General features: G+C 35.8%; 1 protein-coding gene across 1 annotated transcript in view; it reads left to right on the top strand.

Moving 5' to 3' along the window:
• The first annotated feature begins 368 nt into the window (after positions 1-368).
• Positions 369-22,750, top strand: part of VPS26A (vacuolar protein sorting 26 homolog A (S. pombe)) — a 31,703-nt gene continuing 9,321 nt past the window's right edge. Inside the window, exons 1-6 of the mRNA XM_004680824.1 lie at positions 369-483; positions 5,957-6,106; positions 12,766-12,841; positions 13,947-14,103; positions 15,008-15,172; positions 17,408-17,514. Of these exons, the coding sequence (XP_004680881.1) occupies positions 481-483; positions 5,957-6,106; positions 12,766-12,841; positions 13,947-14,103; positions 15,008-15,172; positions 17,408-17,514 (658 nt within the window). The 5' untranslated portion in view covers positions 369-480. The remainder of the gene's footprint in view (positions 484-5,956; positions 6,107-12,765; positions 12,842-13,946; positions 14,104-15,007; positions 15,173-17,407; positions 17,515-22,750) is intronic.

Genomic DNA, 22,750 nt, shown 5'->3' with positions numbered 1-22,750 from the left:
AAACCTGCTGGTCTTTGGCAAAGCTGAAAGAAGCAGGGCCTCCGGGACGGTCAAATAAATAACAGGCGCATAACGCCCAGCGAAATAACCCTCCCTCCCTTCTCAGATTAGCAAACTTCCACAGGGAAGCGGAACTGGGTGTGGCAAAGAAGCCCGTCAGCGATCCGCCCATCACGTGAGGCGGAGGCTCCTCCCACATTACGGCGTTGCACTGGCCCCGCCCCCCAGCAGAGGGTGGAGCGCAAGGCTCCGCCTCCAAACGGCCTCTCCTACGAGAGCCTGGCTGGCCAGTGGGGCGGGGCCAGTGGCTGGGAGGGGCTGGAGCCGGGGGGAGGGGAAAAGAGGAAGGGAGGGGTCACGTGCGGCCAGCGGCCTGAGGTCACGTGACTGGGCGCCAAGGCGGAGGGAGCCGTGGGACGGGAGTTCTCCTGAGGGAAGAGGAGTGAAGTGGGGAACGCGGCGGCGGCGGCTGCGCTGACAATGGTGAGTGTGCGGCGGGCCGCGCGCTTGCTTCTAGCCTGAGCCCTGGAGCGCGCGGCGGGCTGGTCAACCGCTGGCCCGGCGTCGCGGGAGGGGTGGCGGGGGCGGCCGAAGGGGGCGGGCCAAGCGGGTGGGGAGTCGGGTTAGGCCTGTGGGGCCAGTACTGGATCGGGAAAGAGCGGGCGGCGCCCCCTCTTCTGTGTCTCGGCGAGGCCCGAGCACCTGCCAGCGTCGGGGCGCTCTCTCCGCTGGTCCGAGCCTCGGTCGGCTTTCCTGCATGGGCTGTGGGAAGCCCTGTGGGTAGCCCTGGGTGGGTTCTCTGACCCCGCCTCTGCGGGGGTTTGCCGCCTCCCCTTCCGAGAGTACCAGCCTCCCTCGGCTCTCGAGCCGCCTAGCAGCCCCAGGTGGGATGACCCGCGAGTCCCCAGTTCCGAACTTGATCGCTCGCTTCCAGTGTGTCACTAGCTCCGTATACTCCGTGATTTTTTAACCTGGAGGTGGTGACAGTCTGCGAATTCCAGATCCCTGTTCAGATTTGATGTTGACACTTGTAGAATGGAAGAGAGAAACGACGTTGGCGGGGTGGGGGGGAGGACATATTTAAATCAAAGGACTCTAGGTTTTTGAGTTTCCTGCCCGCGGATTTAAGCAGTGCTCTCAGTTCCTTCATTTCTAGAAACTTAATGCTTTGGGATGTTGTAGAAATGGCCTGGGAAGCATGGTGTTGGTAGTGGTGGGCAAATCAGTCCTGACTACAGTTAGTGAAAACATAAGCGTAGGCACGAAGGTGCTTGACTTGGTGATGGCAATTTACTTTTTATTGGACCTCATCGGCTCGTTATATGGTAGTCATCGTTTCTTATTTTGCAAGCATATATTTAGCGCCTGCTGTGTGCCCTCCTTATACTATCTGCTTTCCCACACCGGTTCAGTTAAACTTCTTGAGACTTTTGGCAAAAGATCAAGCTGGGTTTGTTTTTTAGAAGTTATGAATAAATAAAATTTAAAATCAGAAATCGTATTGCTGTGATATTAAAAAACAAACCAAACACCAAAAACTAAAGGCAGACCCGTTCTTTTCATTCAGCGACTACTTAGTGTCCAGGCTCATGTGCAAGACTTGAATTGAAACTTCTCTTGTAGCTTAGAATCTAGAGGGAGATAAATACTTATTTGTGTAATGTGGAAATTACAGCTGTCGTAACTTATAAGAAGGAAGTATTGTGGGACCTTGCATAGTCAGGGGTTAGGAAGAGCTTCTTTAATTGAATGTACTTTGCAAAGCTTAAAAAGTCCTCTATTTTTGTTAACATTTAAAATGATTTTTTAATTTTTTGAATTATATTCAAGAGCAATTTATTTCTATTTCCAGGTTACTCAAAACTAAATTGTAAGCACAAAAATGGGCACAAATATAATACAGGCTTGAAAATATGCTGTTTCATGGCTTATGTATAGGCTAAGTGAATACATATTGAGAGCTTCTCTTGAGTTGCATTTCTTTACTTCCATTGGACATAGTGAAATTTTTTTAGGGAGGACTAAAAGACACAGTGAAATTTCTTTAGGGAGGACTAAAAAGTGTGTGTATGTTTTTAATCATGTATTCACATGTAATTTTGCTAGATGGTAATGCTCAGACTTGGGTTTACAAACTACATAAAATAAATTAATCTAGAGTCAATGATAGGAGATTTAAACCACAATTTAAAAACGAAAAGCAAATACCATAATGTGTTAACATTTAGATACGTTTGTAATGTAGTTGTTTAAAGGCTACCTTAGTGTTTTACCTTGTATATTGACTGTTACTGCCTCTGAAAATCTCATATTCTAAATGCTAAAAGATAGCTTTTCCAGAACTTATAGTTGTCTTACACTTAAAACACCTGAAAAGTTCTCCTGCAATCTCAAATAAAGTTTGTCAGTGTCACCTAATCCTCTTGTAAATTTTTATTCCCTTCTAGTCTTCATCTCTACAATTCTGTATTTTGCTTCCTCTTTACATATGGGAAATATTATTGATTAAAAAACTATTTTATGCCTTTTTGTTTCAAGTGGCAGATGAACATCTTAAAATAAAAACAAAAGCAAGACTTTGAGTAGACTGTTTTTTGACTCCTTATAGACGGAAAACACAGCAATGCTTTTTTCTCTATCATGTACTTACTTGTTAAATATAAGACATTCACAATTTCTGAAGGCTTTAATAGTACCAGCTCATTCTGGATGTGTCATAGTGTGAAAAACTAGACGTTCACACATTGCTAAATTCTCCTGACATCATTATCTTAACCAACCTTGTTAAAGTGCTGTAGTTTATTACTCAATCTATTACTTATCTGCTTATTTATACTGGGTATTTTAAAAAATACCTTCTGATCTCTTCCAATCATAGTGTTTTGATTATGTTGAAAATAAGTTTAGTTTTAATTGCTAGTTATGAGAAACTTCATGCATTCAAAAAATAAGAGGATAATGCAGTTTTTACATATTTAACATTTTTAGACATTTAAAATATTACATTTGCTGTTAAAATTAGACTTACTATTTAATTATAATTATATTAAGTATATACATATATATATATGGGGGGGGGGGGGGGGGAAAGTTACCATAATATTTCCTTTTGGTTATTGGGTACTGGAGTTAGGCATGGTGTGAAACATACATTTGCAGAGGCTTGAACCTGTAGACCTAAAAGCAGTTACAATGATGTAAATGAATTGTACCTTAATAAACATTAATTGGAAAAACAAAAAATCTCCTTCATCTATAAAACAATTTCTATAGTTTTCAAACTTTATTTTCCCTGGACACTGCTCTGGGAAGTATTAAGGGAAATGAGAATATTAACTTTTATTTTCCTGTTTGTATTTTATAGTTCAAATGAGGCAGGTGTCTTCTACTTTTACATAATTACTCTCCCACAGGAGTCCCCATCCATCCTTTTGCTGGCTCACTGCTTTGCATGCTCTTGCTAATTAGTAAATATCTGCTGATTTTGAGTTGCTCTTCATTTTCACATCTGTAGTCATTTTTGAATTTAAAATTTGGGTTATGAAAGCTAAATAGGAAGGGGCAGTGCATGTAACCTATCATTGATTGTTTTCTATGATCAGAATAGTTTTCTGATTAAAATTAGTTTTCTGGTTAAAATTTAACTTTTATTCATAATGTTTCCTGGAAAGATTAAAATATTCTGTCAAAAAGGAATTTGCTGTTTGTGTCTTTGAAGTATGTCAGAAGTACTAAACTCACAATTCTTATTATTTCTTGAAACTGCAATCATATAACATAAAATTTATAATATAGATAAAAGCAAACTCAGAATTTAAGAAAACGCTATCTCCTTTGATCACTGTATCACCCTGTCAACCTACATAGCCTGAGGAGGACCATTAACATGCCTGCTCTTCTGCCTTCTGAGGACAGAACTGTGACCATGCAAGTTCCCTGCCCTAGACTTTGCCTCTGCACCAGTGCTAACTTCCTAGAGGAGGGCTAGTCTTAGCAAATATCCAGATGTTAGCTCATTTATTTGCTGTTATTAGGACAGTATGTTTTATTCAAAATTTAGTATTCGGCAGGTGTTTCACTGCCTTCTAAATGTCACATACTGCTCCTGGTCACTGGATCTTAAGTAATGATCAGTGGATAAGTTATCCATCCTCATGAAATTTATGGGCCAGTTAGGGAGCCAGGTACTGAAAAGTACACAAATTATTTAAAAGGTGAAGTAAGACTATGCAGTGTTATGATACCTACTAAATTTGGAGTACTCGATTTTGATGAGAAGTTAGGGAATGCCTCTTTCTGGAGATGAGTCAAATGGAAACTTCAGAGCACAGTTAGGTTGAGGATCCTTAGTCTAGGGCAAGAATGAGAATGTCATATTTGATAAACTTGAAGCTGATGTGACTGAAGAAATGGAGTTAGATAAATGCAGGCCACATTAGAAAATACAATGTATATTCATTTAAAGTAATAATAAAAACAAACTTTAGCTATAGGTAAGTGTATAAATAATAGTACAACTTGATGAATTTTTATGAAATGATTATTATACCTGTATATCAAGTTCTCAGATTAAAAAAATTACTAGTACTTCAGAAGTACCTTTTATACTTTGTTCCAACCATTTCCTTACTTTCTAATACTATTAACATACATTACATGTTTATTACTTTTTATAAATAGTATCATACACAGTGTGTATGACCTCTTTCAAAGTTATGTGAGAGTCATCCTTTTGTGTGGTTGTATTTCATTCTGTTGATCATTATAAATGTAGACTAAAATGTTTGTATCCATTCTCTTGTTGATAGACATTTGCACTGTTTCTTATTTACAGAAACAAGGTTTATTTTTGTACTTGCTTTGTAAAAATTCACGGAAATTTTGTCTATTCCATTAGAGCCAATTTTATTCCAAGAATTTATCTAGTTTATCATACTTTATTTCAGACTTATAATATTACAGAAGTAGTAGAACATAACTCATTTGGATTTGTATGAGTAATTTGGGTTTTATGACTTTTGCTATGATAAAAGAAATTCATAGAAGTGCAACTAAATATAGCTTTTCAAATGCTTAGTTAAGAAGTGATTTTTTAATTTCTGATATTAGTATTATTTCTAGTGGCTACCTGTGAATTGATTGCAAGTTATAACGTGTTTCAATTTTAATTTTCTTTATATATTTTTTAAAAGATTTATTTATTTATGCATACATGAGCTGGGATATAGGCCAGAGGTGTGGGTGGGGGTTGGGGGTGTGAGAGGATTCACCAAAAACAGTGGGAGCAGAACAGGAGGACTACTGAAATACACTGCTCAGGGGAGCAGTGGGCAAGACAGGTGATGTCTGCTGCACTGTGTGGGTTAGCTCTCTGGTGGGGGATCTGAGTGGTGCTACAGTAGCTGCCAATAGCATTATAGTGCTGAGACTTAAACCACCAGGGAGGCCCCCCTTTGTCTTTTATTGTGATTAAAAAATACAACATGTGCCCCCTGGTGGTGCAGCGGGTTGAAGCTCAGCACTGGGAGGCTTGGGCCACTTCCTCACGAGTTCGATCCCAGCCTGCCCCGGAGGAGATCCACATGGCGCTGCAGACCTTTCCTGGTCTGCCCGCTGCTCCCCTCAGCGGTATACTTCCTTGATCTGCCTGTTCTGCTCCCCACTCTGTGGTGAATCCTCTCTCCGCATCTCTGGCCTGTACCCTAGTTCTGTATGAATAAATAAATAAATCTTTAAAAAAAATACAACATGAATTCATCTTCACATTTTTTAATGTACAGTACAGTATTTACTATATGTACATTATTGTACTGTTTGAATTTGACATAAAAGTTGATGCTAATTTCTTATCAAGTATGAACACACAGGTTTGTATTATATTCAATTGTAGGTTATTGGTAATTATTTACCAATGTAGTAGCTAACAAAACATAACTATGTGCGTTTTGCTTTTCAGAGTTTTCTTGGCGGTTTTTTTGGTCCCATTTGTGAGATTGACGTTATCCTTAATGATGGGGAAACCAGGAAAATGGCAGAAATGAAAACTGAAGATGGCAAAGTAGAAAAACACTATCTTTTCTATGATGGGGAATCTGTTTCAGGAAAGGTAAATCTTGTTTGGGGGAGAATTAACCTAGTTATAGGATATTAGAATTAGTGCTTTCATAAGAAATGAAAATTTTTTTCTGGAGATCAAATTTTTGATTCATTAGAATATTTATAAAGGAAAGATTTTAACGTGATCTAATTTAAACAGGGTAGTCTTAATTAAGCTGCATGCAAAATTTTGTGTTTGTAGCTGTGCACGTATGTCTAGCTTCAGACAGTTTTGTCCAGTGGTGCTGGAATATCCTCAAAGTTTCTCTTTTAACATAAAAAGTTCAATTAGAGAGTTTGGGAATAATGCTCTAGTGTAGTTTTTTTTTTTAAGTTTCTTTCTCATTCTTTGTAACATTTCTCTGTACTGTTACCATTATGTCTACTAATCTCATTTGTTGGAGTTCCATAAGGAAATGATGTACATTTTTAATGTATGCATGCTCAGATACATTTGTGATACTTTTTCTAAGGTCACACCTTATTTCCTTTTCCTTATTAAGGTATATATGAAAATATAGTTTTATGTTAAGAAATATCAATACTTATTAGTTTGTGATACTGAGGATTGGTAATTTAAACAAAATCAAGTCATGAAAGATTTGATTTTATATATTTTTAAATATTCCTCCCCTGCTTTTAAAAGTAATATATAGGTGTGATAGACAACTTGGGAAATAAGATAGTTACCTGTAGCCACATCATATAGAAATAATTCACTGTTCAATTTTGGTGTGTTTACTCCTCTTTCCCTCTGTATTGAGTAATGTTTATATGTAGCTAACATATTAAGTATATCATTTTTTAAGTATATCTTTTCCCTATGGATATTTTAAGTTGCTTCTATTTTTCAGATGACTTGTGTATCACCATAACTTTAATAATACAGATTTCAGTATACATAAAATTTTTTCCAGGTTTTTGTAGGGTAAGATTATTTCCAGAATGAATTCCTGGAAGTGAGTTGCTGGACTAAAAAGACATGCCTGTTTGAAGGGTGTTGATACATGTTAATCTGGGAAATTTCTTTTAAATCTCGTGTCTACTTACAGTGTCTTATTTATTTCAACGTACTTTTGAATATGACTACTTTTAAATCTATTTTGCTAGGCAAAAATGAGGTTATTCTTATAATTAACATTTTTTATAGTTACTAGATAAGTTAAACTTAGGTTTATTAGCCACTGTACTGGGTTGTTTGTTTTGGGCCTTTCACAACTTACTTCTATTGCTGTCTTGATTTTGTATCTGAAATAAATTTTTGGGTTTTCAACTTTGCTTTCCTGTTACTTTTCCATTACAAAGAGAGAAAGAGAAGGGAAAATATCCATAAAAGAGATCAGGCATAACCATCTAAAGGAGGAACATGTCAAGTGAAGGAAGAATGAGGGACAGAGTGTTTGCTTCATGAGAAAGAAGATATGTATATGTTAATTAAAAATATAACAAGAAAGTAAATACCTGTCCTGCTAGATTATAAACCTTTCATGATTAAGGGGGTCAGACTGTCTTTCTGTATTCCCCATAAAAATATATCAGTGTCGATTATATAGTAAGTGCCCATTTAATTACTTATTTGATTTGTTTATTTACTGTTCTTAAGCCTAAATAGGGAGTATTTCCTGTCTGGTTAAAGGTCCATATCTGGCTCAACTGGGAGCTCTTGACTGACATTTAGGGGAAAATAAAGGAAAGGGAAAGGGGACTGTTTAAGGAAATACAGTTAAACTATTTCAGTATAGTTTAAAAAATATTTGGCATTAAAATTGTGTTTTTGGAATTGTTGGAGGTTCTGTGTAGACATTAATTGGACAGTATATTTTTTAAAAATGATAAATCTCTTGTAGTTAAGTATTTTTTCTTGCTCAAAGAATATTACATCTGGAATTAGACTATTAACCTAAGGTGTTTTTTTTTTTTCATCCCACTTTTAGCCTCTTTATTGTAAAACATCACTATTCAAGAAGTAGAACTTTGTCAATGCTTCATATGTCCTATCCTATCCCAATTACAGTTCCTTCCCCTCAGAGTAACCAACTCTGTTGACTTTTATAGTAATATGTGAATACATAGAATTTATGATTCTTAATTGTTTAATTTTGCTTGCCCCTGTAAAAAAAATGATAGAACTTTTAAATATTTTAATCCTGGGTTTCCACTTTATGCCTTTCTTTTCATTGTAATTTATCTATTGCAAATGTCTATCTACATGTCTATTGAAGACCCTAGGCCATTTGAACCTGTAGAGTTCTCTGTTGTTGCACACTCATGATAGAGTTGTTACCTCTAAGTTGGTAGCTTATCTAGAGCCATGGTCAGACTCAATTTCAGTTCTTCTGCCTTCTTTCATTTAGCATGTTTTCAAAGTTCATTCATGTTGCAGAATGTATCAGAAAAATTTAGCCAATTAATATTCCACTATATCTATGCCGTACATGAATATACCACATTTTCTTTATCCATTCATTTGTTGAGGAATTTGGGTATCTACTTTTTGGCCATTATAAATAATACCTGTAGATTTGTGTACAAGTTTTTGTCTGAATGTATGTTTTTATTTATCTGGGATATGTACCTAGGAGTGGACTTGCTGGATCATATGTTAACTCTTATGTTTAAATTCCTCAGTACTCTGAGGAACTGCCAAAGCAGCTACCACTTCACATTCTCTCAAAAAAATGCATGAGGATTCCACTTTCTTCGTATCTTTTAATACTTACTATTGTTTTAATATAGTAATATTATTTACCATTTATTTTTAAAGTGGTATCTCATTATAGTTTTATTTTGCATTTCCCTAGTAACAAATAATATTGAGCATCTTTCCATGTGCTTATTGTCATTTGTAAATTTTCTTTGGAGAAAAGTTTTCTTATTGGGCTACTTGGCTTTTTATTTTATAGTGGTAAGAGTTCTTTATGTATTCTTGCTACAAATCCTTTATCAACTATGTTTTGCAGATATTTTCTTCTGTGAGTTGTTTCTCCTTTATGGTGTCTTTTGAAGCGTAAAAGTTTAAAAATTTGAAGTCCAATTTTTTCTTTTATTATTTGTGACTTTGGTGTCATCTAAGAAACCATTGCCTGTCCAGGGTCATGAATATTTACACTTTAGTTTCGCTAAGAGTTTTGTAATTGTAGCTTTTGCATTTGGTCTTTGATCCATTTTTATGTGAATATTTGTATGTGATGGGAGGTAGGAAACCCCCTTAATTCTTTAATGTTGGTGATGAGTTGCTCCAGAACTGTGTTGAAAAAAAATTTCTTTCCCCATTGAATTGTCTTGGACTTTCGTACATATACTTTTCAAAGTTAAAATCAATAGCTGTGTTACAAAATGATGTAAAAATAAACTACTATATTATTAAAAAAAAAATCCAGTCATGCAAAGCCAGATGTGCTCCTGTGTCTTTAAAGTAAAAACATTCCAACTGTTCAAAAAAAAAAAGTCAGTAGCTGTGAACTTTTTTTAAGAGAGATTTTGGAGCATTCCGTAATACTCTCAAAAATAGAACTGTCACAAGATTAATAGGGAAATTCTTAAAAAAAAAAACAACATTTTTTTTATCCTTAGACTATTTCCACCATGTCAAAGTAACAAATGTTAAGTCTATGAAAGTTAGATCATATCCCAAATTTCTCATGTATTTTTATATTTTAATATATTTAACCTCTTTAGAGTACAGCTTGTATCACTATGCCTTCTAAATGAGTTTTAGTCTTGCTGACTGTTGAAACTATAATCAAGTATAGTTTTTGAATTATGAAATTTATGTCTGTAAGTTATCTGGAAGCTTTATTTTTTTAGGGGATGGAAAGTATGGTTTATAAGTAATAAGTCCTTACTCAGGACAGTCTTTTAGGTTGGTCAATGATAGATAAATTGTTTTGAAATGTTGGTATTAGTCCTTTGTTACTAATTCACCTATAACAAAATTGGCATCTGTTCCTTTTATAAAAGTGAACAAAGGCATATGTATAAAAGTGAACAAAGACTTATGTTTATTTTGAGATTACAGAAGTTTATAGTTTAGTTCTTTAAGCAAGATATATTGTACCTCTCATTATCATGGATAGGGACCAAACTCATTTGGCAGCAACTAGAACTAATCTTGGATAATCACAATACCCATCAGCAGTAATCTTGGTGCCTCACTATAAATGACCTACTTAAGATGTGTAGTACCTTGATATATGTTTGTCTTAAACACAGTATTGATGAATTTCACTCCATAAATAAATCCTGAAGGTAGCACTATTTGAGACATCTATAAGACTATTTTATTCTGAGGAATGAGCTTTGAGATTGGTTTGTTAAAGCAGTGAATATTTTATATATATAGTTTATCTACATTCTGATTTCACGTATCAGTAGTCTCAAGTTTCTCAGCTCAAATTATGTAGTATAGCAAACAAGAAAGTAACTTTAAATTGGAGTAATCTGATCACTTCTAAGTGATCATAGTTAATATCACCAATATTGGGACAAACTGGCATTTTGTGCTTCTAATAAGGTATACTGAGACAGTTTCATTTCTCTGGTGGTTTTGCCAAAAATTAGTAACTTGAGTAAAACTAATTGTGATAAAACATTAAGCAAATCCAAATTAAGGAACATTCTATTCACCACCCAGAACACTAGCCACTATATGGGGAGCATTCTGTTTAATACAAGTAACTGATACATATTCTTACAAAATATCAAAGTCAAGAAAAGCAATGATTTAGGAATTTCTAGATTAAAAGAGATGGAAGAGACATAACAACTATATTAATTATGTGATTCTGGATTGGAGTCTGTATAGGAGGAAAAAATTCTACAAATTACAGTATATTGTAGTTGATGGAATTTGAATATAGACTTTGGAATGTTGACTTTCCTGATTTTAAAGATTGCACTATGCTTATGTAAGACAAAGTTTATTTTTTTTTTTTTCCTTTTGAGAAAGGCTTATTTTCTTAGGGAAGTTACACATGAAGTGTTTAGAAGTTACATGATTATATCTCCAGCATTCTTGGTTGTGAAAAAAAGTATGTGTGTATGCTTGCATATGTGAGCTTTATTAGTAAAAATTGGAGGATATCTCTAATTACTGGCTGGCTTATGAAACTAGCCAGGAGTTATGCTTTTGTTGTTGCTCAAGGGGAAAATTTACTTGCTTACTTTGAATGTATTATTTACCTATTGTAAAAAACAACAAAGCACACTGGAAAATTTCAAATAACAAATAGAATAATACATAATCATACATTCTAAAAGTAATTACTGTTAAGAGTATTTCTTTTCTGTGCTTTCCAAAAATATAGTTGGCATTATACTTGTATACAATTTGACCATGTTTCCATCATGTAACATATCATGTACATTTTTCCACATCTATAAAAATTCTTTGACACTATTATTTTTAAATCTTGGTACTATTCCACCTTCTGATGTACAATTTAATTATTTACTTCTTTTTCTGAAACATTAATATTGAAGGCAAGTAACTCACCGTGGGTGTGTATATATACAAGATATAGAAGAGTGAATATTTTAATTTATATAGCAAACAGAAGAGATTGGAACTCTGTTTTTATTGGTCTTTGATTTTTATTATCTTTTTGAGAAACATTGTTTGGAAGAAAAGTTTTTTTTTTTTTTGGAAGAAAAGTTTTTAGGAGTCATGTCAAACCAGTATTTTTTATAGTAAGGAATAAATGTAGAATATGCTTTTTTTGTATGTTAATCCATAAACATTGGGAATTTTATTTTTAATATGAGTACAGATATTTTGTTCAACACATACAAAATAAGGTTTCCATTTGACAGATAGGAGTTTAGGGATTTTTGGGATTATGTATTTTACTTTAAAAGTGTGTAAAATAAATCATACTGAAAATTAAATCTTCAGGCATTGTACTTTTCTGATGAGTAGCAGACAAAGGGCAATAAACATTGCTTTAAGGCTAGAAATTAAAACAATACATTAGGGGCCCTCCCTGGTGGTTCACCGGGTTAAAGCCCAGCACTAAGAAGTTAAAACCACTTCAGCATGAGTTTGATTCCCCACCCCAGAGGTGACTCACATGGCATGGCAGAACTCTCCTGGCCCACCCGCTGCTCCCCTCAGCAGTGTACTTTGTTGATCTGCCTGTTCTACGCCCCACTTTGTCTCCAGTGAATCCTCTCACTGGCCCTGCACCTCTGGCCTGTGGCCTGTACCCCAGTTCTGAATGCATAATAAATCTTAAAAAAAAAAAAAAAATACATTATTAGTTATAAAAAGTTCAGTGATCTGTGAGGTCATGTCTTAGACTTAAGTTACTTTACATTAAAGTACTGTTAGTTGTAGCATTAACTGTTTGACTAGAAAACATATTTCAATAGTTGAAGTTTTCCTCTTTTTTGATTGAGTCTTGGTAGTTCTCCAGTAGTTCTCTAAAGAATTCCTTCCTAATAAAGCAGATGCTTAAAATTTAAGTATAAGTAATAGGCTCACGAGTAATTATGTTTGTGTGATTTACACCTTCTTTGGTGCTGTGGGATTATGATGATCTAGGTATATGGTGGTATTTCAAACTTCAGAAATGAATACCTGAAAATGCATTGCATTCATTTGGAAGGACTCTACTAGTAGGCCCACTGAAAAGGATTGTTAACATTTCTTACAATTTCATGTTTTGGCAGGTAAACTTAGCCTTTAAGCAACCTGGAAAGAGGCTAGAGCACCAAGGAATTAGAATTGAATTTGTAGGTCAAATTGGTGAGTTTTAAAATAGTATTACTTTTTCTTTTCTTTGGTTAATTGAGTTTGAAGAGGGTTGGATTAACAATTAATTAGAGGTTAGCTTTGTGGAAGGAAGAAATTAATTGTGTAATAAAAGTAGATTTTTTTGTAAACATTAAATCATGTTCTTTTAATTGTATTAAAGCTGTTTGATTTACCTTGCCTTTACTTGCTGTTTAACTTAATTACTAAAAATGAAAGGTGCTATGTAAACGACCAGTATTAAAAAATAATTTGAGTAGTTGACTCACTGAAATTTCCATCTACTTACATTTCTCTGACCTTATTATTACCAGTTTCACCTTCATTCTTCACTTTCTAATTACGCGTGTCATTTGTCTTCCTGATCTAGTGTGTAACTGTAGCCACTCAACTGCCAACAGAAAATTCCATATGAAAAGGAACGGCGTAATTTATTTTTTATTTAACATGTTATTTCCATATTTGAATATCAAAGGCATCCTGGATTTAACAGGAATTAAAGCATGCAAATTCTTTGATACAGCAGATACAGTAAAAAGAAAAGAAAAATAGGACTTTATAATACTAAGTACATAGCTAAATTTTAAATCTAACTTTGTATTTTTATTGTATTTTAAAAATATCAAAGTTGGAATAGGTAGATATTTATTTGTATCTATTCTAGATGAAATTATACTTGAGGTGAAATGATAGTAATTAATTCATAGTTGATTTTAGTCTTTGTATATTATAGTTTTGTCAAGGTAGTACATTTGCCTGACTAAAGCAAAACAAAGTGCTTTTTCTCTTGAATTTAAAATAACTGCTGGAAATGTGTTAAGACAGCTTCATATTGAACAAGCCCTAACTACATTAAAAGAATGAATTCACTTTTTTATAAATAGACGTTTTCATTGTGTTATGCTGCTTGAAATTTTTTATGCCTGGTGGAACATAATAATGAAAGGGATATTAGAATTCACATCATAACTCTAATATATTAAAGAGAAAATTCAACTAATTCTTTTGATTAAAAACTACTTACTTTGAGGGGATAAGTTTGAGTTTTAATGAAATGGATATAAGTATAATCAGCCTTTTGCTTTTTAAAATTTCTTAGAACTTTTCAATGACAAGAGTAATACTCATGAATTTGTAAACCTTGTGAAAGAATTAGCCTTACCTGGAGAACTGACCCAGAGCAGAAGTTATGATTTTGAATTTATGCAAGTTGAAAAGCCATATGAATCTTATATTGGTGCCAATGTCCGCTTGAGGTATGTGAATGGGTATTAAAAATGTAAACAACATCAAAATCAGACATAACAACTACTGTTGAATGTCATGTTAGAACTCCTAATTATAATTCTGGACTGGAAGACTTTGGTTTTTAAAACTTAGGTTTTAAAACAGGAAATATTTTATAAACATTTTCTGTCAGAAATGTTTTGTATGGTTAAGTTGATGTGAGGCAAAAATTCTTTCTTTATTGTTAGGGATTTAGAACCCTATTATGAAACATTTGAGTCATATATTTGTCTTTTCAGTTACTGCTTAGGTACTTCATTTGTTGCATAAACAGAATTACCCTCTAAGTCCACAGTTTCCCAATGAATCTCATTTAATACATGGTTAAGAAATGATCTAGAGAGTTCCTCAAGTAGGCTTGGTGATAACTATCCAAACTCACTTAAAATGTATGTACTGGGCTTTCCCTGGTGGCGCAACAGGTTAAAGCACCACATTATGAAGCTCTCCAAAGCCACTCAACACAAGTTCAATCCCCAGCTAGGTTGCTGACCCACATGGCATGGCAGACCTCTTCTGACCTGCCTGCTGCTCCCCTCAGCAGTGTACTTCAGTAGATCTGCCTGTACTGCTCCCCACTCTGTCTCTGGTGAATCCTCTCACCCATCACACCTTTGACCCCAGTTCTGTATGCATAAATAAATACATCTTTAAAAAAAAAAAAGGTAGTACCATACTCTCCTCCCTCCCCCTACTTCTGCTATTCAGCAGTCTGTGATCTTTATTTTTTATGGTGGGGACATTTAAAAATTAGAACAACTTCACGAAGTAAGGAGTTTTGATGGGGGAAAGCCAAGTTGTTAATATTTGCCTATTTAAAACACAGAAATTTATCATGGAAGATGTAATTTGTTTTCTCCATTAATTTCATAGGTATTTTCTTAAAGTGACAATAGTAAGAAGACTGACAGACTTGGTAAAAGAATATGATCTTATTGTTCACCAGCTTGCAACCTATCCTGATGTTAACAATTCTATAAAGATGGAAGTGGGCATTGAAGATTGCTTACACATAGAATTTGAATATAATAAATCAAAGTAAGTACCTATCACGAGTATCTTAAATGTTCGTTGAAAATTAAGAAATACGGTTTTCAGGTTTTTACAAATTAATCAAAGTAGGAAAGAGTTGACATTAATCTGATGTCAACAAGCCATCAAAATCTGTGAGCTGAAAGGAACTTAGGTATTTGATCTGGTGTCTAACTCAGTGCAAGTGTCTCTTGTAATTTATTCCTAATAAGTCTGCTTAGACTTTTTTTTAAGATGATCTCACCATTTCAGGGTAACTAATACTTATGTCTGTAAAAACTTATCTTACTGACTTGATGTCAGTTTAGCATATATACTTAAAAAGGCAACAAAAAATAGTTTTTTTCTGACTAACTATTGAAAGTTTTGGCAATAGTCAAAGGAAATATAAATGCCATATTGTCATCTTTCCTATTTAATCTCAGTGAATATATTCTTGTAATTTTTCTGTAAGTGGGGGGGAGGCTGTCATATGTTTATATACATGGTATTTTTACAGAAATGGGATCTTTGTTGTTTAATGTCTTTTTGCACTTTATTATGTAAATGTCAAACATACCAAAGTTTATACTTATGCCTGGTTCTAGCAGCTGTCAACACAGGCATGGGAAGAACTATATTCAGTCTCCACACTTGTTGAAGTTTATATTAATGCAAGTTGAAGGCATAATCTTACCCATAAAATTTATATATCTTCCATCTAACCAGAATACTGTATATCTAAAAATGTTAGTAATTCCTTTATATCTTTATATATGTAGCCAGTGTTCATATTTCCTAAATTGTGTCAAAAACATCCTTTTTTCCTCCATGTGGTTTGTGCATATCAATAGTCAAATATGGCTTACATTTATCAATTCAATAAATCCAAATAAGTTTATTCAATCCAGTACATCTAAAAACATTGTTTGACTCTTTTTTTTTTTTTTAAGATTTATTTATTTATTCATACAGAACTGGGGTTCAGGCCAGAGATGTGGAGGGTGAGAGGATTCAGCAGACACAGAGTGGGGAGCAGAACAGGCAGATCGATGAAGTACAGTGCTGAGGGGAGCAGAAGTACAGTGCTGAGGGGAGCAGCGGGCAGGTCAGGAGAGGTCTGCTGCACCATGTTGATCACCTCTGGGGCAGGCTGGGATCGAATCATAGGGAAGTGGCTTAGGCTTCTTAGTGCTGTGCTTTAACCCGTTGCGCCACCAGGGAGGGCCATGACTCTTTTAATTGATAGCTTCCCCTTGCTTTTTTCATTAATGTTTGTTTGTTGATGAATGCACTCTTCTGTTACTTCATTTTTTTATTGGTTGTCACTAAAAATATGATAACATGCCTTCAAAGTCTTAAATTATGTTGTTAATAAAATTATCAGATAGTTTGGGTCCTAAAAACTTGTTAAAGCCTTCAGACTGACAAAATTGCATTTCAGCTATTTTGAGATTCAAACCTGGGAGAAGGCTGTAGGTATTGTTGAAATTCTCATATCATCATTTCAAGGCACCTGATAATTATTAGATTATTATCCTTAAATTATTAGATAATAGAGCAACAAACCAACCTGTGGAGCCCCCATTTGTGGCCTGGTTTGTTAGCTGAACTGTTCCAGCACTTAGATTAATAATGACACTAAACTATTGGTTGAGTTTTTAATGTTTAAAAAGATATTCATGTGCCAAATAAATACTCATGCGGGCCCTCCCTGGAGGTACATCAGGTTGAAGCTCAGCACTGTGACAATAGCTGCTTTAGCATAAGTTCGATCCAGCCAGGGAGGTGACCCACATGGTGTAGCAGACCTTTCCTGTCCCACCCATTGCTCCCCTCAGCACTGTATTCCAGTTACTCAGCCTGTTCTGCTCCCCACTTTGCCTCTGGTGAATCCTTTCACCGCCTCTGCACCTCTGGTCTGTACCCCATTTCTGTATGCATAAAAATAAATCTTTAAAAAATATATTTCAAGCATGAAAATCTGTTTTCCATTCAGTTAGTACTTTGAAAACTAAGTTTTCCTCTCAGTAAGGACCAACAATCAGGCCAGTTCTTCCTGCTGTATTATACTGATGGTCAGTGTTTGTTTGTTTGTTTAATAGTAAGGTGATGAACACTGTTTTGTTTTGTTTTGAAAAAAGAAACATTAAACAATATAGTCAAAGTGTTATTCTTAGTATCCTACAGATGTCTAATAAAGCCTTTCAGGACTTACTTCATTTTTGTCTTTTAAACTAATAAGTATATTCTTTCCCAAAGGTATCATTTAAAGGATGTCATTGTTGGAAAAATTTACTTCTTATTAGTAAGAATAAAAATCCAACATATGGAGTTACAACTGATTAAAAAAGAGATAACAGGAATTGGTAAGTTGAAAAGAATGATGTAATATTCCTATTTTAGTTGAAGTTTTAAAATCTTAATGTTTGAAAAATTAACTTTTGAATAGGTAATAAATTCATATGAGTCAAAAAGTCTAAGACTATCTAGTGAAAAATATCCTACTTCAAATTATTTATAGGCAATATGTTTATAAATTTTAAAATCCTTCTAGATTTGTGTGCACATACAAGTACCGCCATATAACCACACCTCTTGTGGTAATTTAGTTATTGTCAGGGTATCATTACTAAGACTAAAAGCTAAGCCCCCACTTCTTGCCCAATAGGGAAGTTTGGGAAGCTTGAATGGATGAGTAGTGAATGGGACTACCCTGGAAACGGGGCAGTGATCCTGACCATGAGCCAGGACACACGTGGCTGGGTATTGTAGCCAGTGAGTGATGCCTGAAGGACCTTCTCCAGTCTCGCCCACTACTCTTCTCAGCAATGTATTTCAGTAACTTTTCCTTTTCTATTCTCTGCTCTGTCTCTGATAAATTCTTTTACACCCATGCTTCTGGTCTACTCCCCAGTTCCTGATTCTTTCCCATAGCAGTTATTGCATGTGAAATCTACTTTGCTTTTTTGCATATAGTATGACCTAGACATCATTCCATATCAATACTTGGGCACTTCTATAGAATTCTAGTCTATGGATGCACTAGACTTTAAACATGAATATCTTGGTGGACATTCAATTTCCAGTCTTTTTTTGAATTGAAGTTTAGTTGACACGTAGCATTATATTAGTTTCAGGTATACAGCAGAGTGATTTGATAGTTGTATTAAAATTATGTAAAAGTGATCACTTTTCCAAACTTTATATTGCAAAGTGATCACAATAAGTTTAGTTAACATCTTGTGCCTTATATAGATACAGACTTATTTTTCTTGTGATGAGATCATTAGCAGCTTTCAAAAATGCAATATGGTATTAATAACTACAGTCATCATACTGTACTTACATCCCCATATGTTTATTTGATCCTCTTTACCCATTTCTTTCACTTCTCAGTCTCTGTCTCTAGTAGCCTATGTCTGTTCTGTTTCTATGAACAGGGTGGGTTTTTCTGCTTATTTCTAGATTTTACTGTAAATTAGTTCATACAGTATTTGTAACTTATTTCACTTAGCATATTGCCTTTATGGTACATTTAGGTTGTCACAAATAGCAAAGTTTTGTTTTAGGGAAATGCAGATCAAAACAATAATGTAATATCACCTCATACCTGTGAGAATGGATATTATTCAAAAGAAACAAGTGTTGGTGAGAATGTGGAAAGAATGGCACCCTTGAACATTATTTGGATGTAAATTGGTGTAGACATTATTGAAAGTAGTATGGGGATCCTTGAGATACGAAAAACAGAAATTCCATATGATCCAGTAATATTGCTTCTGGGTATTTACATGAAAAATATAAAAACACTAATTCAGAGAGATCTGTGTCCCCGATCACAGATTATTGGGAGGCAGAACAGGCAGGGTCTCACGGTGGGAATGACGTCGGCTAGCTGAGATTCCTAAAAAAGGGGGAAAAGGAAAAAAAGGGCAGCGTGTTTGAGGAAGACAAGGGAATGGGAGTTGGTTGCAAGTCTTCCTGCTCTGCCTTCAGCAAGAGGTTTATTTTATACATTTTAAGCAAGCTGAGGGATGATATTAGCATATGAAATGGGCTGAGATCACAATCACCTTTCTTCTAAGAATAGTCTGGGGTCATTTTTTTTTTTTTTTTACCTTTGTTGAGATTATAACATTTTTAAAATCAATCTATCAAGGTTAAACAGGTACACAGACACAAAGTTTAAGATTAATATTACTATATTTACCACAGTGAAGATTAACCAAAATAAAGTCTGAAACATTATCTATTATTTAACGGCTTTCATTCTCATAAAGACATCCTAGGGGGTAAAGTAAAGTGAGGGCAGGAAGAGGAAATTTCTTGTAAATCAAATTAAGGTAAGGTTCTTTGAAAAACTTGTTAGAAAGTTTAAATGAGTTTCCTTGCAGTCTAGATGGTAGAAAACCTGATTAGCTCTGAATAGGCCACTTGGATGAATTTCCATATCTAAGGACTAGATAGCAGGAAGCTTGAGTGATTCTTTAGAAACTGAATAGAAGACTGTGTGAGATAGAGTGATAAGGTTTCTGTTTTCCTCCAGTCTGGCTGTGAGACTTTGCAGTAACTGCCATTTGTTTTTATTAATCAGCCAGTTGTCAAATCACTTTTGACTTTAAGAGGAATTTCTCACCCTGGTGCAGTACTTCCTTGTCAGGGCCAGTTAGCACCTTATGAGGCAGAAGCAACCCAATTGTAAGCTGAAGGTTGCTCAGAATATTTTGATATTATGATTATACAAAAAAAGGAGGTCATAACATAAGTTAGCGTGAAGAGTCTGATTTTTCAGAGCACTTCTGTCTCTATCCGGAATATGTCAGTCGATAGAGGTTGCATAGCTTGTGTCAGTGTATCTCCATTTTTATTGCAGCATAATTTAGCAGCCAAGCGCTGGATCAGCCCATCAACATATGATATGGATAAGGATGAAGATGATGTATATATACACACAATAGAATATTTGTATATAAAATAATATGAAATTTGGGGCCTCCCTGGTGGTACAGGGAGTTAAGTGTCAATACTATGAAGCTGTTGGCAGCCACTGTGTAACAGGGTGGTTCCTAAGAAAAAGGGAAGTTCCAGGTTCCCTGCCCCACCCAGAAGGAGGGTGGAGCTGAGCAGAGAAAAGGGAGAGAAGAGAAGGAAATGAAGCCGGATGGAGAAGGAGGAGACTTAAGGAAGCCACATGGAGCAGCAAGCATGTGATGAAGAAGCCAGGCTTGTTTCCTAATCCTGGATTGGTTAAGGCAGATGTGGGTGAGATACCTGTAGGGAGGAGACTATGGCAGTGTTTATATTGATTTTGATTTTGCTCTTTTGTTCTCAGATTTGCCTGGCCATTTCTGACCCTTTTCCTTGGGTCCCCGCCAGAAGGTGCTTTAGTCTAGTGGCAGGCTTTCAGGCCTTAGCTTTGGGCCAATGCCCTTTTGGGTTGACTTTTGCCCACGAGGGGATGGGTAACTTCAGGTGTTTGATTTAGAAGTTATATTCTTTGTGTTCCGTATTTACTGTATTAAAGTCCCTTTTCATTAAAGTTTTATATGTTTTGTCTTGTTGCGGCGGATGGCAGAACCCACTTAGAGCAGGCAGATTTTGGGGTTTCAGGGGTGTCCCTCTCCCCCTGTCCTGGAACAGATTTGCTGTCCTATAACAGGTTTGGTGCCCCACGTTGGGTGCCAATCTGTTACAGGATACCCCAATGTGAATTGGGTTGCCTGTTTGTGGGTCTTCACCTGAGCACTTACGATGCAATCGTATTATGGACACATTCAAAAAGGTTAAATAATGGATTTATTTATAAGGAGAAAGGTAAAGTAATAACTCAGGGAAAGAGCGAGAGAAACACAGGTTAACTAGGATGTCCAACCAGCTCTGCTGACTTGGACTCCACGGCACGCTGAAAACCGATTGAGAGCCAAAACGATCAGCTGCAAACCACCAGGTCAAGCCCCCCCCAGAGCCCACATGTCCGGTTTTATCCCAGCCTGGCTGCTCAGCTCCGCCCTCACATCCCAGGGTGCTTCTCCTTGGTACTGATGGGATTTGGAGTTCCAGTATCTGGAGTGGGGGGCGGAGTCCATGAAACCTGTACCTGTTATAACTGCAATACAAGGTCGATCCCCAGCTAGGGAGCTGACCCACATGGTGCAGCAGACCTCTCCTGTCTTGCCCACTGCTTCCATTAATAGTGTATTTTAGTAGACCTACCTGTTCTGCTCCCCATGCTTTTTCTGGTGAATCCTCTTACCCTTACTCCTAACCCAACTTTCCCCACCCCACACTCACCTCTGGCCTACAACCCACCTCTGGTGTTGTAATAAATCTTTAAGAAAAAATATGAAATTCTGTCATTTACAACAATATGGATTTATGAAATAAGTCAGATGGCGAAAGACAAATACCATGTGATTTTGTTTATGGTACATAAGCAAAATAAATGTTTAGACTTTAATACCACTTACTGGTTATCAGCAGGAAAGGGGAAAGAAGGAGGTGTAAGTTGGTATAAGGAGTCAATTTTATGATAAAAGGTAGAATTTGGCTTTTATGATGAACTTAGTAGTATATATACACATAATGATTTTTTTTAAAAAGATTTATTTATGTATAAAGAACTGGGGTGCAGGCCAGAAGTGCAGGGGCAGTGAGAGGATTCACCAGAAACAGATTGGGGAGCAGAACAGGCAGATTGATGAAGTACACTACTGAGGGGAGCAGTGGGCAGGTCAAGGGAGGTCTGCCACGACATGTGGGTCAGCTCTGGGGCGGGGATCAAACTCATGCTGAAGTGGATTTAGCTTCTTAGTGCTTTGCTTTAACCCGCTGCACCACCATGGAGGGCCCTCAAACTAATTTTTAATGGTGCAAAATGGTACCTGAAACATAAAGTTATAATTCAGTTATTTAAACTAAAAATTAAAAAATTTCATTATACACACAGATACACATTAGTTTTCTTTATCTGTTCATCCTCTGGTAGGGACTTAGGATTGTTTCTAGAACTTGGTTATTGTAAATAAGCTGCAGTGAACATGGGGGTAAATCTCCAGTTAGTTATGCTTTTCATTTTCTTTAGATGAATACCCGCAAGTGACAGCTGGATCATATGATAATTTAATTTTCAGTTTTGAGGGACTTCAGTGCTGTCCATGGTAGCCATCTCAACTTACATTCCCAAATAACAATGCACAAATGTTCCCTTTTCTCCACATCCTTGTAAAGACTTGCATTTCTTGCCTTTTTGATAATAGCCATTCTTACATTCAAGGTATGAGGTGATCGCTGTGCTTTTGATTTGCATTTCCCTATTAGTGATGATAGCTATCTTTTTTCCTATACCTTTTGGCCATCTGTATGCCTTCTTTGGAAAAAATATCTTAGATATTTTGCATACTTTTTATTCTGATTATCTTTTGCTATTGCACAAGTTCTTTTTGTAGTTTGGATATTAACCATTATCAAACATGATTTGCAAATACTTTCTCCTGTTTGGTTGGCTGTCTTTTTTTTTTTTTTTTTTTTAAGATTTATTTATTTGTGCATACAGAGCTGGGGTACAGGCCAGAGGCTCAAGGGCGGTGAGAGGCTTCACCAGAG

This window comes from Condylura cristata, unplaced genomic scaffold (genome assembly GCF_000260355.1).
Source record: "Condylura cristata isolate star-nosed mole 26May11 unplaced genomic scaffold, ConCri1.0 scaffold00011, whole genome shotgun sequence".
Lineage (NCBI taxonomy): Eukaryota > Metazoa > Chordata > Mammalia > Eulipotyphla > Talpidae > Condylura > Condylura cristata.
Note: the sequence above shows the minus strand (reverse complement) of the source record. Positions and strands in the feature narration are given on the sequence as shown.